The 14444-nt window shown below is 50.3% G+C and overlaps 1 protein-coding gene across 1 annotated transcript; it reads left to right on the forward strand.

Moving 5' to 3' along the window:
- The first annotated feature begins 298 nt into the window (after positions 1-298).
- Positions 299-14444, forward strand: NUDC (nuclear distribution C, dynein complex regulator). The gene is made up of 9 exons (XM_043445580.1): positions 299-500; positions 2840-2917; positions 10737-10940; positions 11031-11096; positions 11831-11950; positions 12024-12218; positions 13437-13520; positions 13615-13733; positions 14178-14444. The coding sequence occupies exons 1-9, from the start codon at positions 420-422 to the stop codon at positions 14227-14229; spliced, it is 999 nt and encodes a 332-aa protein (XP_043301515.1). The 5' UTR covers positions 299-419; the 3' UTR covers positions 14230-14444.

Here is a 14444-nt window from a genome sequence, read left to right on the forward strand (position 1 = left end):
CGCCCAAGGCGTAGGAACAAAGTTTGCGCCTTTTTTTTCAATTCTAACCATGCCAGATTTGTGCTCATGCCTTTCTGGAAGGCTCCAATAAAGCGTCTGGTGACCATAGCAACTCACACCAAACTCTGGGGCCTTCCGCTCCGTCCACCGCTTCACGGACGCGCTCTTTGATTGGCTCAGCACGTCGACCAATGGCCGGCAAAGCGGGCTATCTGCCGCGCGGTCAATGGTCGCAGGCTCGAAGCGGGGCGGGACGTGAGAGTGAGCGGGCGGGCCTGGGCGGTGCGGCGCCTGCGTGTTTCCGGCTCCGCAGCGGAAGGCGGACTGCAGCCGTTGGACCGGACGCGATCCGAAGGGTCGGCGAGCGCCGGACGCGAGTGCGGAGCTCGGATTTCGGAGCGTGGCTAGCAGCTGGCACGATGGGTGGGGAGCAGGAGGAGGATCGGTTCGACGGCATGTTGCTGGCCATGGCGCAGCAGCACGAGGGCGGCGTGCAGGAGGTAACGGCCCGCGCGGCGTTGGCTGGGCCCGGCCTACTCGGGGGAAGGCCTCAGCCACGCTCTCTCCATCCTTCTCTGCCTTCGAGAAGCCGAGATACACCCCTGGGCCTCGCGGACTCTGGGATTCCCCTTCACATTCTTAACTGCACTCGAGCTTCCGGTCTGGCCTGCTAGTACCAAGTCTTATACTCGTACCAGGCCTGGTCGTCCCCGCCCCCGCCCCGGCCCCGGCCCGAGACCTCTCAGTAGTTTCTGCCTTTGCACCTCCGGCGTCGCTGCACCCGCCCCCGGAAAAGCCCCAAAGTTTTGGAATTCCCCCCCCCCCCCGCCCCGCCAAGCTTTCGGCTCCGTTTCTCCGTTGGTGGCCGCCCCCGAAGGGCATCCCTTGGGATGAACCTTTCTAAACATTGCAACTTGCCTGCACGGAGACTTGGAGCGAGCGAAAGAATGTGAGAGTGGGAGGCGATATTAACACGTGGTCTTTGAATGGGGGAACAGGAGGCCTGTGTTCACGATTGTTCTACACCGCACCTACCAACTTGGGACCCTTCCACATCTCCCAGCCTCAGTTTCTTTTATTTGAGATTCAGCTATGAATCCTTATATTTCCTGAATTTGTAGGAGAGTAGTCTCTTGAAGGGAGGGGAGGGACAGTGAGGAATTCTCAGTAACCTGGCTTGAACAGTCAACACATACTTGTTCGAGTGATTGATGTGTGCAGGAACATAATTCCTGCGTAGTGACCAGACCCAGTAACACAGAGTGGATGAAGGATAAGGACCAACTTAGAAGAGGTTCTGGAATTGGTGTTTTGAACCATGGAAAAGTTCAAAAGGTAGAAAAGCCTGTCAAGATCAGTCTTTTTATTAAAGACACTGAAGGAGCTTGCCCAAAATCATCCAACAGGCTCCTGACCCGGAGGGGACCAGCATCCTTAGGCCAGTGTGTGCTTTCCACAGACCATTTCAAGTTCTGTGTCTCTCTGGGGACAAAAGTTTTGAGCTTTCCATTCCCATTCTCTCATTCAGGTGGTGATCAAGGACTCCTAAGCCCTTTGAGGTTGGAAGAGTACTATTTGAGGATGTGAAAGGCTCCCTCTCCCCACCCCACCCCCCCTAAATTGTTGACACAACTGGATTTGGAATGTGTTCATTTTTGAGTGAACTGAAAAAAATGTGTAGGAGCAGGAATTGAAACCATTGAGATAAAATCTAGCATCAGATTTCTTGGGCAAATAAAAGGGCTTAGTTATAGATGCTAACCTTAGGTCACCACTAGATCGTTTCATTCATCAGAATGTTTATTGAGCATGTGCTCTTGAGTCAGGTCTGGTGCTGGGCACTGAGGATGTCGACAGTCATGGTTCATAGTGCCTGCTTATGAGGACTTCACTCTCCTGCAGAGGGTCTCTTGCTCTGGACCAGACACTGCTCGGGACCTCAGCTCCTTTGCTTCCTTTGGTTCTCACAAAGGATCCTCGCATATATCCCTGGAAATAGGTCCTGCTGCTGTTTCTCTTTTATGGAGTTAAGAAACTTTCCTAAGGTCACAGAGCTCATGTATATCAGTCTTGACACCCAAACTGATGTTCTTAAACCACTTGGCCACCCAGCCAGAATTAGTTGGTCTGAACTTTCTTTGAAATGGCTTCATTTGTTCCCTTCCTTCTAGCTCTGCCCTTGTAACTCAGCCAGTGCCACTCTGGATGGGTTTTTTACTATGTGAAGAGGAAAGGTGGGCCCCAGGTGTTTCAAGCCATAGATGCCCGTATCCTCAGACTGCCTCTAGCACCACAAAAAATGTGAAATATATATACACGTGCACACAAGAAAATGAGAAATCTGGGACTTCCTGGTGGTCCAGTGGTTAAGAATCAGCCTGCCAATGCAGAGGACATGGGTTCGATCCCTTGCCTGGGAAGACCTCACAAGTTGTGGAGCAGCTAAGCCTGTGTGCCGACAACTACTGAGTCCACACCTAGAGTCCATGCTGTCCAAGGGAAGCCACTGCAGTGAGAAGCCTGTGCGCCACAATGAAGAGCAGTGCCTGCTCACCACAACTAGAAGAAGCCCTGTGTGTCACAATGAAGACCCTGTGCAGCCAAAAATTAGAAAGAAATGAGAATTCTGCCTTTCAAGGGATCCGGGTAAAGTTAGTTCAGGCTTCCTGGCAGAAGTGACAAAGCCCAGGCCTGTGGGGAGGATGTTTCCTCAGTTGAGAGGCTGGGGGCGAGACAGTCTAGTCCCAGGCTCCCTCCTAGGCTGAGAGAGTTGGCGTCCGTGCAGCTGAGGGGCCCCCAATATGGCGTCTCTCCAGTCTCTGTCTCTGTTTCCTTTCAGCTGGTGAACACTTTCTTCAGCTTCCTTCGACGCAAAACAGATTTCTTTGTTGGAGGAGAAGAAGGCATGGCAGAAAAGGTGAGTGTTGGGGGCCAGTGTCCTTTGGGCAGCTCTGTTTCTCCAGAAGAGCTTATCTGGCCTTCCTTGGCATGCTAATAGCTGTTAGCAGAAGTAAAATTTTAGCCAAGGGCAAAGAGTTGGGAAAGGGAAGCAAGCTGTCATTTATTAAAGCCCCTCACCTCGCCAACTGCATTACCTACCCTATTCCCCATGGTCCTTTAACTGTTTGAGGGGCAGGTGTTACTGTCCCCATTTACAAATGAGGAAATCGGTGTGAGTTATAGGAAAGCCAGTGTTGTCCAAATTCTTGAACTGAGTTATGGGGGAGCCAGGGTTGGAACCAGAGTCTCTTGTAAAACTGCTTTCTGCCCCTTATGCAACACTTCTTGGTTCCTTTTCTCCATTGAGGAAAGTGAAAGTGTTAGTCTCTCAGTTGTGTCTGACTCTTTGTGACCCCATGGACTGTAGCCCTCCAGGCTCCTCTGTCCATGAAATTCTCCAGGCGAGCATACTGGAATGGGTAGCCATTCCCTTCTCCAGGGGATCTTCCCAACCCAGGGATCGAACCTGGGTCTCCTGCATTGCAGGCAGATTCTTCACTGTGTGAGCCCCCAGGGAAGCCCGTGCACTGGGAGGTGAGAGCAGGCCAGCGTTAGAAATGGAGCTTAGAAGACAGATAGGAAAACTCAAAGCCAGCCAACCCTAGTCTTCTCAGATTCTGTGACCCAACGTTCAGGGATTTGAAAATAGTGGTGGGGGTGTTTTTTTTAATTGTCTATCTCCTATATATATATGTATATATGTATGTATCTTTTCTAGGTTCTTTTCCATTATAGGTTATTATAAGAAATTGAATATAGTTCCCTGTGCTATATAGTATGTCCTTGGTTTTTTTTTTGTATTTTGTATATAGTAGTGTGTATCTGTTAATCCCAAATTCCCAATTTACCCCCCTCCACCTTGGTAACCATAAGTTTATTTTCTATGTTTTTGAATCTAGTTCTGTATTATAAATGAGTTCACTCGTATCATTTTTTTTTAGATTCCACATAAAAGTGATATCATATGATATTTGTCTTTCTCTGACTTATTGTACTTAGTATGATAATCTCCAGGTTCATCCATGTTGTTGCAAATGGTATTATTTCATGTTTTTAAATGGCTGAGTAATATTCCTGTGTGTGAGTGAGTGAGTGAGTGTGTGTGTGTGTGTGTGTGTGTGTACACCACATCTTCTTTATGCATTCATCTGTCATTGGACATTTAGATTGCTTTCATGTCTTAGCTATTGTAAGTAGTGCTCTTGTGAACATTGGAGTGCATGTATCTTTTCAAATTAGAAGTTTTGTCTTTTCTGCATGTATGCCCAGGATTGGGATGGCTGGATCATATGGTAGCTCTATTTTCAGTTGTTGAAGGAATCTCCATACTGTTCTCCATGGTGGCTGCACCAGTTTATGTTTGCACCAACAGTGTAGGAGGGTTCCCTTTTCTCCACATCCTCTCCAGCATTTATTATTTGTAGACTTTTTGAGGATAGCCATTCTGACTGCTGTTAGGTGAGTCCTGAGGATTGTGCTTTATGGTACAGGTTCTGAGAGTTTGAATGTCTTCTGATTGTCTAGGTTGTAATTATATTTTTGAAGATTCGTAAATAATGAAGAAGATGTCATTTCACTGAACTGTGAAAACTGACAGTTGTTTTCAGTTAAACAGGAGACATAATAACCAAAAGGAGACATTTTACAAACTGCTTTCTGTGGCCTCGGAGTTCTAACAAGCTGAAATGCTTGATGATATGCCTTGACCTGAGGCTACTCTGTAGTACGGACATGGTCCTGGAGTAGGAGTCCTGGGTTCTTGGTCTAGCTGTGTGGCCTGGTTGATTTCCCACCAATTCTCTGATCCTTTTAATCTTCACACATCTCAAGCAGAAGAAGGTGGACTCACTGACCTTTAGGACCCTTTCTGGCTCACGTATGCTTTCTGTATTAGCACTAGCACCTCCTGTTTTTCTGTGGGCCAGACTTCACCATAAAATATCAGCATTCATTCATTTAATTAATATGTATTGAACAGTTAACACTTTGCCTGTGTTAGCTACTGTGACAGAGCCATTGGGATCGCAGAGGTGAATACAGACATGGTCTTTGTTTTCATGGATCTCACAGTGTAGACTCCTTACTAAACCCGACTCCCCCCACCGAAAAAAAGACAGTGAGGAAGTGGTGGGTGTTCAGGTAGACGTCCTAGGAGCATAAGACGGTGACTAACCTAGGTTGGGGGCTCAAGGGAGACGCTGAGGAAGAGGTGCCTGAGGTATGAAGGGAGAGTGAGGTAGCAGGCAGAAGGGGGAGATGAACAACATTGAGAAGTGGTGTCTTGGGCGTATCACAAGGATGATGGTAGCTGTTCTGTTGGACGTCTGCTGGTTCCTCTGTTATGCTCCTTGCCTCTTTGTTCCCTTAGAGTCAGCTCTTTCTCAGGAGGTTGGTTGGACTCTCAGGCAGGCAGAAACCTGTCCAGCCTTCCCAACTGGTCTCCAGTTGTAACACCAGTAACTCCTTTGTGTTGAGGACCTGCTGTGCACCGGGCTACCAGAGAAGTCCTTTCTAAGTGTTCCGGTTGAGAGCATGTTCTCTGGAGCCAGGCAGATGTGGCTGAATCCCGTGTGCCCGTCTCCCTGCTTGACAACTGTGGCATTGGATGAATCACATTCTGAGCCTCATTCCCCGCTGCCGCCCCCGGAAGAGGGGATAATCTTTCTCTCACAAGGCTCTTGTGAGGATAAAAAGAGTGTTGCTGGCACATGAGAGTACAAGTTCCCAGTCCCTTTTTTAAACCTCTTGGGGCCAGGTGTATTTTGGAATTCAGAGTTCTTTGGATTTTAGGGTTAAATATGCACTGTATTGCCTCCTAAAATCCAAAAGAATTCTAAATCCCAAAACACATCTGGCCCCAATAGGTTCAAAAAAGGGACTGTGAACTTGAATTCTTGGGCTTCCCTGGTGGCTCAGATGGTAAAGAATCTGCCTACAATGCAGGAGACTCTGGGTTGGATCCCTGGGTCTGGAAGATCCCTTAGAGAAGGGAATTGGTACCCACTACCTCCAGTATTCTTGCCTGGAGAATTCCGTGGACAGAGGAACCTGTCCACGAATTCAGGCGAATTACAGTCCATAGGATTGCAAAGAGTCAGACACGACTGAGCGACTAACACTTTGACAGTGCATATACTGTATATAATATACTCTACTCCAGTCCAGGGGTCAGGAGCAGCATAATGTAATGAAACATTGATATTTCTGCAGGGAAGTGTATATCAATATTTCTGCCAAGATATGAAAACTGTAAATACCTTCATGCTTCAAACTTAGAGAAACACAAAAACACTTTAGTTTTTATAGATTTTGAAGCTAGGCATTATGGATTTGCATAAAGGCCATAATGATCAAATCAGTATGTTATTGACATAGGAAGAGACAAATAGAGTAGTGAAACAGAGAACCCAGAAAAGTCTAACTTTAAGATGTGTCCAGTAAGGTAATTCAGTTCATAGGCAAAGGATGATTTAATAAGTCGTGCTGCTACAACTGGCTATTTGTAAAAGCACCAAAAGTGTAAAACGATCTGTTTTATTCATATGTGCGTGCTTGCCAAGTCACTTCAGTTGGGTCTTTGCGACTCTATGGGCTGTATCCTGCCAGGCTCCTCTGTCCATGGGATTCTCCAGGCACGAATACTGGAGTGGGTTGCCATGCCCTCCTCCAAGGGACCTTCCTGGCTCAGGGATCAAACCTGTGTGTCTTATGTCTCCTGAATTGCCAACTAGTGCCACCTGGGAAGCTTGTTGTACTCATATCTAAAAATAAATTGCAGATCAAGAAGAGCTTAGTAAGGAAAGCTAGGAAACTATGTATAACCTTGTGTGGAAGAGACCTAGCAAGGATAGAAACCTGGAAGCCATAGAATAAAAGAGCTGTTTGTTCTTAGAAACTGTGGCAGAAGAGATGCAATGACATAGTCATTTGAAAAACAGTAGATCTGGGAAAAATGTGCAATGCGAAGGACAGATAAAATTTAAGAGACAATTTAATTTGCAGGAACTCTTGTAAGTTGACAAGAAAAGGATAAATGGAAAAATGGGCCATTCCATGAGGAGCATATGAAAAGATGCTTACATTCAGTAGTAATCAAGGAAATGTAGGTGAACTAAACAGTGAGATGCCTTTTTTTCCTGGTCAAACTGACAAAAATATTTTTTTTAATTGCTTACAGGGATGTGGGAAAAAAGGGTACTCTTCAGACATTGTTGGTAAAAGTGAATTATAGTTCTTTTTTTATTATAAAAGATGCTCAATATCACTAGTCATTAGAGAAAGGCAAATAAAAACCGCAGTGAGATGTTGTCCCCTCACACTCACTAGGATGGATTCTGTCAGAACCTCCTGAAAACACTTAAGTGTTAGATAAGGTTGTGGAGAAATTGGGACTCTTGTGCACTATCAGTGGGATTTTAGAATAGTGCAGCTGCTGTGGAAAACAGTATGGTGGTGCCTCAGAAAATTTTAAAATAGAACTACCAGGTGATCCAGCTTTCCCGTTTACCCCCTGAGATTGGAAGCAGGACCTTTTTTTTAAAAAAATTTTTGGCTGTGCTGGGTCTTAATTACTGCATGGACTTTGTCTAGTTTCGGCGAGTGGGGGCTGCCCTCCGGTCGAGGTGCACGGGCTCCTCACGGCGGTGGCTTCTCTTGTTGCGGAGCGTGGTCCCCAGGACGAGTGGGCTGCAGCAGCTGCCGCCCACGGCTCAGGGACCGTGGCTCCCGGGCCCTGGCGCCCAGGCTGTGCTGCACGGGCTTGGTCGCTCTGCGGCATGTGGGGTCTTCTTGGATCAGGGATTGAACCTGTGTCTCCTGCATTGGCAGGTGGGTTCTTTACCACTGAGCCACCAGGGAAGCCCTGGAAGTGGGATCTTGAAGAGAGATTTGCACACCCATAGCAGCACTGTTTATAAGAGCCAAAAACTGGAAGCAATCCAAGCATTTATTGATAGATGAATCAACAAAATGTCATATATCCATGTAATATAATATTATTCAGGCTTCCCTGGTGGCTCAGCAGGTAAAGAATCTGCCTGCAATGCAGGAGACACAGGAGATGCAGGTTCAATCCCTGGGTCAGGAAGATCCCCTGGAGGAGGTAGCGGCAACCCACTCCAGTGTTCTTGCCTGGAAAATTCCATGGACAAAGGAGCCTGGCAGGCTACAGTCTATAGAGTTGCAGAGTCGGGCATGACTGAGCACACACATACATACACATTATTCACCCTTCTAAAGGAAGACAGACAAGAGCACATACTGAATTAGACCATTTACATGAAGTCCTAGAACAGGAGTGTGTCTTCTCCCTCAGACGTGTCCCCCCACTCCATGATCAGGTCCAGGACCTCATGCCTTTGGGTTGAGCTTAAATATCTCTCAGGAGCCTTCCTTGGCCAGTCTGGGGGGACCCATTATTTACTCTCCTGTCACCCAGGCTAGGTCAGGGAAAGCTGTGTTCAGGTATGCCCACCGAACACTCTGGGGCCTAGAACTGGCCCAGCCCTCCTCACCCCTTCCTCACTTTGCTGGGCTCTGGTTCCCAAAGACATGTCCAGTGACAGAAGCTTGACTCTGACAGCCTGCCAGTTGGCACCCTGAGTAGGCTACAGTCTCGCAGGGGTCTCTGCCTGGGCCCAGGCCCAGGTAAAGCCGTGGGAGGAGACCGGGAGGAGGGGTCAGAGGCTGCTGTGATTGGCTTTGACTCTGCCTGGTGGTTCAGCTCTGCCCTCATCTGCCCTTCAGGAGCTGGGAAGGAACAGGACGAATGGGACGTGATTCACTGGAGCTGGGAGAGGGGACGGCCCCACTCCTGCCTCCCCTTGGCCGCTGGTTAGCAGATGGCCTGAGTTCAAGGTCTCCCTGATTAGGGTGGAACAGCCTCTGCTGGCGTAATTGGGCCATGACCAACCCCTTCTGTTGACAGCACAGTGGCCTTCAGGTGGCTCATTTATTTCTTACACACACCTCATTTTGTTAACCCATTTGGTTTCGGGGTGCTTTTGGTACCCTTTAACCTCGAACAGTGTGGAGCTACTGTAATGTGGCATGAAGTTAGAGGTTTGAGGGTAACAGGAAGAACTGGCTCCCAATGAATGAGAAGCCACAGGGCATTTGGCAGAACCCTAGGCCTAGGAGCGCATGGCTGACTTTGGTGACCCTGAGCCCCACGTGGTTCCCCTCAGCTCTTGCAGATCCATTTCCCTCTAGCTCTGGCTCAGAGATTCTTGAAAGATGGTTTGTTGACCACTGTTCTTGTGGTGGGCGTCCTGTGAGGCCGCTTCCAGGTGTGTGGGTTGACACAGAGTTGGGTTTCCTAAGTTGGGTAAATTCCTGAGTCTTCCAAAGGTGAAGAGGTGAAATTCAACAGACACTTGAGCTGGTCCTGGAGGATAAGAAGGTGTTGGCGAGGTGACCTGAAAGTAGAGGCAAGGATACTCTAGGCAAAGAACAGCTGTGCTGCTGCTAAAAGACTGCTTTTAGAAACAATACGGTAGAAGCACAGAGAGATGACCTCAGGGTCACACAGGTAGAAGGAGTAGGCCAGGATCTCAGATGTAGATTGACTCAAGTATGCATGAGAATTGGCCAGGAGGGCTTGTTAAAAGTACAAATTGCTGGGCCATACCCCTAGAATTTCTGATTCAGTAGGCCTGGAGTAGGGCCTGAGATTCAGCATTTAATTCTAGGTGATGCTAGTATATTTTATGGATCAGGGGAACCACACTTCAGGAGCTTCTGATGTAAAACATGAGGTATAACCATTCCTCCTGTTGTTATCTTCATAGCAGAGAAGGTGCTTCTCCACCAGCTGACCCTGGGTTAGCCTCAGCCAGGCAGGGGGTGTTGGGAAGCCAGCAGTTCATAGGCAGTTGGTTTGTGGCTAGGACTGTGCCAACCTCTTGACAAGTGTCATATGCAGTCTTCATGACAGCTGATGAAACTGAGGCTTAGGAACGTCAAAGTTGTTTCCTTGTCCAAGGCCACAGAGCCAGACCAGGTGGTAATAGTATTGGGGTCGCTCTTGGGCCGCAGAGGGGGCAGCTAGCACGATGCAGTTTAGAAGCATCCTAGGAAGGCGTCGTGGGAGAGGACAGATTTGAAATGGATAGCTTACAGGCCGAGGAGAGGAAGACGCTGGCCTTTTCCCTCCAGAAAGCTCTTTCCAGCCTGAGAGCTGAGGAAAAGCTTCTCAGAGGGGCTGAGGCTGGCATTCTCCTGACAGCTTCACTCTGCTGTGAAGGACTGTCAAAGCACTTATCATTTGGTCTGCCTGACATTCCTGTGAGGTAGGGACTTATCCTCGCTGATAAGGACTCTGAAGCTCTCCGGGGATCTTCCCGACCCAGGGATCGAACCTGCATCGGCAGGTAGATTGTTTAACCACTGAGCCACCAGGGAAGCCCACTAATGCCATTAGTAGGTTAAGTAATTTTCCAAAAATACAATAGCTAGTGTGTGACAAAGCCTGGATTAGAATGCAGGTTGTCCAGCTGCAGTGTTGGGTCTTAGTCCCTGGACTGCCTTTTTTTAAGTGGTTGCTCTTTATTGAAGCAGACACTTTGCAGGTATTCTCATTACAACTCAGTGAGACAGGTGTGTATTAAATCCCATTTTAAAGATGTTGAAACTGAGGTTCTAAGTGCAATGCCCAGGTACTCAGAGATGGGACTGGCTTCATGTCTTGGGATGTGTCTTCTCCCCCGATGCCTCTTAGCCTTCTCTTCCTTCCTCAGCTTATCACACAGACCTTCAACCACCACAACCAGCTGGCACAGAAGGCCCGGCGGGAGAAGCGAGCTCGGCAGGAGACTGAGCGGCGTGAGAAGGCGGAGCGCGCAGCCAGGTTGGCCAAGGAGGCCAAGTCAGAGACCTCCGGGCCCCAGATCAAGGAGCTGACTGATGAGGAGGCTGAGAGGCTACAGCTGGAAATTGACCAGGTAGGAGTGGGCTTCCCTCCCTTGTCCCCTGACCCCCATGGATACTAGAAGTGGGGCCCTTCTTGCCAGCTGTTTTCCCCTTTGCCACAGAAAAAGGATGCCGAGAATCAGGAGGCCCAGCTCAAGAATGGCAGTCTTGGCTCACCAGGGAAGCAGGTGAGATGGACTGGAAGGGTTTGGGAACTTCCAGGGCTCTTCACCCACTCCCTTTCTCTGGAAGGCCCACCCCACCGTTCCCTTAGCTTTGGGAATCCTCCCCATACTCCAGGATCCCACATTGGACCAAAGTGGGTTAAAAAAAAAACCCAAATCTCACTGGCTTAATTTAAGCCTTGGCAGGAAAGCCCGAGAGCCAGAGATGGGCGGTGTTGCACGGACACCAGGCGGGCGGGCTCGGGTGGGTGGGTTTCTCTGACACGCCTGGGGCGTGTTCTCTTCGGAGCTCCTCCTACTCCCACATAATCCTTGGGGCACTCGCTCAGTTCTTCAGGGGTTCTGGTCTGAGGCCGGGGTCCCACCCTCCGGACAGAGAAGAAGGAAGCTGACCATTTGGCAGGCTGGTTTTCCTTTAGAACAACTCTGCTGGCTGCCACCTCCTGACCTGCTCTGGGCTGGGCTTCCTTCCCAAGTCCCGTGGCTGGGTCCCCAGGGTCCGTGTCTGACTGCCACCACCCCCCCCCCCCCCAGCTGTCCCAGGGTCTCCCCATCTGAGCTTCTCTCAGGCAGACCTAGCAGAGAGCCAAACAGGTTTTACCTCTGACTCCTAGTGGGCCATGGATTGGGCAGGGACCAGGTCTTCTGTATTGTCTGTGTCTGTATGCGCAATGCCGGCCAGTGGGGTTCAGTCTAGGTCTGTCAGGGAAGTAGCCGAGCACTCCAATTGTGAGCAGGAGGCCGAGGACGAGGACGAGGAGGAGGATGAGAAGGACAAAGGGAAACTGAAGCCCAACCTTGGCAACGGGGCGGACCTGCCCAGTTACCGCTGGACCCAGACCCTGTCGGAGCTGGACGTGAGTGTGGGGGCTGGGGCGGCAGGGCGGGAGCCGGCCTGGGGCCCCTCCTGACTGCTCCTGCCCCGTGCAGCTGGCTGTGCCCTTCCGTGTGAACTTCCGGCTGAAGGGGAAGGACGTGGTGGTGGACATCCAGCGGAGGCATCTCCGGGTGGGGCTCAAGGGACAGCCAGCGATCGTGGATGGGGAGCTCTACAACGAGGTGAAGGTCGAGGAGAGCTCCTGGCTCATCGAGGATGGCAAGGTGGTGACGGTGCATCTGGAGAAGGTGCGAAAGGCCCCGCCTCCTGGCCTGTGTTCCTGAACTTGGGGGCCCTGCTGGGGGCCTGATGGGCATATGTTATTTCATCTCCACAATAAGACTTCTTATAGTATGTTTATCACATTTTAGAGTCAGAAAAAGGGCAGCTCAAGAGATCTGCCCCAACTCTTGCCTCTAGGAGAGGGTGGAGTTAAGGATCAGAATTGTCTTTAGTACCAAAGCCTTTTCCTTTCCATTAGGTTTTTGTTGTTGTTGTTCTACCAGTTTATTGCTACCAACCCATCTCCCTCCACCCTCATGCATGTGCTCAGTCATGTAACCCCATGGACTGCAGCCCGCCAGGCTCCTCTGTCCATGGACTTTTCCAGGCAAGAATATGGGAGTGGGTTGCCATTTCCTTCTCCAGGTCCATTAGGTTTTTTCCTAGTTTTTATTTTGGGTCTTGGTTGCCATGTGCGGGATCTTCTTTGTGACATGTGGGACCTTTAGTTGCAGCACATGGGGTCTAGTTCCTTGACCAGGGATCGAACCTGGGCCCCCTGCTTGGGAGCTCAGAGTCTTACCCACTGGACCCACCAGGGAAGTCCCTCCATTAGGTTTGTATCGATACAAGCATTCAATTCAACAAATACTTGAACACTTACTACGTGCCAGAGACTGTTCTAAGTGCTGGAGGGAGAACAGTGAACAAGATGTAGAAAACTATGCCCCTCGGGAAGCCTGCATGCTCCCCCTCTCAGAGACCTGGGATACAGACCCCGGTACATGAACGTGGTCTCTGTGAAGTGCCAGGGTCTGAGGAAAGTGTCCCATGGCACGTACTGCCTGGCCTAGCCTACCTGACCCGCCTTGGCTGCCTCTCACTCACCCATCTGTGCCCTTGCCCTTGCATTTCCTCCCACCTGGAATGTCCTTCCCTGCTCTTTTAACGTGGTTCACGCGTGTCATTTAAGGCCCAGCCCATGTGTATGTCCTAACCTCTCCCTCCACCCTGGATGAGTGTCTCCCTCTGTACTTTATTCTTTCTCTTATCATGCTGGCTATCTCCGTGTCTGTCTCCCCCAGCCACTGGAGAGGGCAGAGGTCTCGCCCATCTGCCCCTAGGTCCCAGTTCAGGCCTCACAAGTCCCTGATACAGGATGTGGCTGGGAGAGCTGGGGGGTGGTCACCAGGGTCCAGAGTGAGCCACCACTCATCCCTGGGTGGCCCTCCTCTTGCTCTCAGATCAACAAGATGGAGTGGTGGAGCCGCTTGGTATCCAGTGACCCTGAGATCAATACTAAGAAGATAAACCCCGAGAACTCCAAGGTGAGCCCAGGCTGGTTGGAGGAGCTGCGGTTGGGAGGTTTGGGGCCTGGGTGGCCCCAGGGCTTCACCCACCCTGTCACTGTCTGACCCCCAGCTGTCAGACCTGGACAGTGAGACCCGTAGCATGGTGGAGAAGATGATGTATGACCAGAGACAGAAGTCCATGGGGCTGCCTACCTCGGATGAGCAGAAGAAACAGGAGATTCTGAAGAAGTGAGCGATGCAGAGATGGGGGTTTGGGGGAGGTGTCTGCGGCTGGGACCTGGGTGACAGCGGCAAGTGTTTACTGAGCAGAGCACAGGAGCTTCCCTGCCCTTTCCAGGATGAGCCAGCCAAGTTTATGGCTTTATAGCCTTGGCTTGCCTCCCCTAATCACTTACTGAGGTCATCTTGAGGGCAAGGCTACCTCGGGGTAGGAAAGGGTAACAGGCGGTCACCATCACCAACAGAAAAAGCAGTACCAGTGTTGGCACCTCGGCATCCAGCCTCGGGCTCAGATGGGCCTCAGAGGGAGACCTTGGGGGCCCTATTCCTGCCTGGCATGGCTCCAGGTTGCTGAGAGTTCTAAACAGATTAGACCTCATGTTGGAGGCTGAGAGAAAGGAGGAAATTTTGGGGAAACCTGGCCTGTCTCACCTTCCTGCTTTGTCTCCTCAGGTTCATGGATCAGCATCCAGAGATGGACTTTTCCAAGGCCAGATTCAACTAGCCCCTGTGTTTGCTCCCCTGAACTCTCCAGGCTGAGCTCCCGGCTCCCCACTTTCCTCTCCCACCCTCCCCGGGACTGGTGGGCTGCAGGGCCAGGGCAGGCACGGGGCTGGCCGGCACACAGGTCCCAGGCCATCATGGCAGAAGGGCTGGGGCCTTGGGGGGTATTGTCCTCCCCAGCTGGCCTACTGTTACACATTAAAACTATTTACCCAA

The sequence above is a fragment of the Cervus canadensis genome, chromosome 24 (genome assembly GCF_019320065.1).
Source record: "Cervus canadensis isolate Bull #8, Minnesota chromosome 24, ASM1932006v1, whole genome shotgun sequence".
In the NCBI taxonomy this organism is placed as follows: Eukaryota; Metazoa; Chordata; class Mammalia; order Artiodactyla; family Cervidae; genus Cervus; species Cervus canadensis.

Excerpts from the sequence above, each read along its gene's own strand:
- NUDC (XM_043445580.1), top strand. The coding sequence starts at position 420 with ATGGGTGGGGAGCAGGAGGAGGATCGGTTCGACGGCATGTTGCTGGCC. Across the intron at positions 2,918-10,736 it reads AAGAAGGCATGGCAGAAAAG|CTTATCACACAGACCTTCAA; the intron begins GTGAGTGTTGGG and ends TTCCTTCCTCAG. Across the intron at positions 13,734-14,177 it reads AAACAGGAGATTCTGAAGAA|GTTCATGGATCAGCATCCAG; the intron begins GTGAGCGATGCA and ends TTGTCTCCTCAG.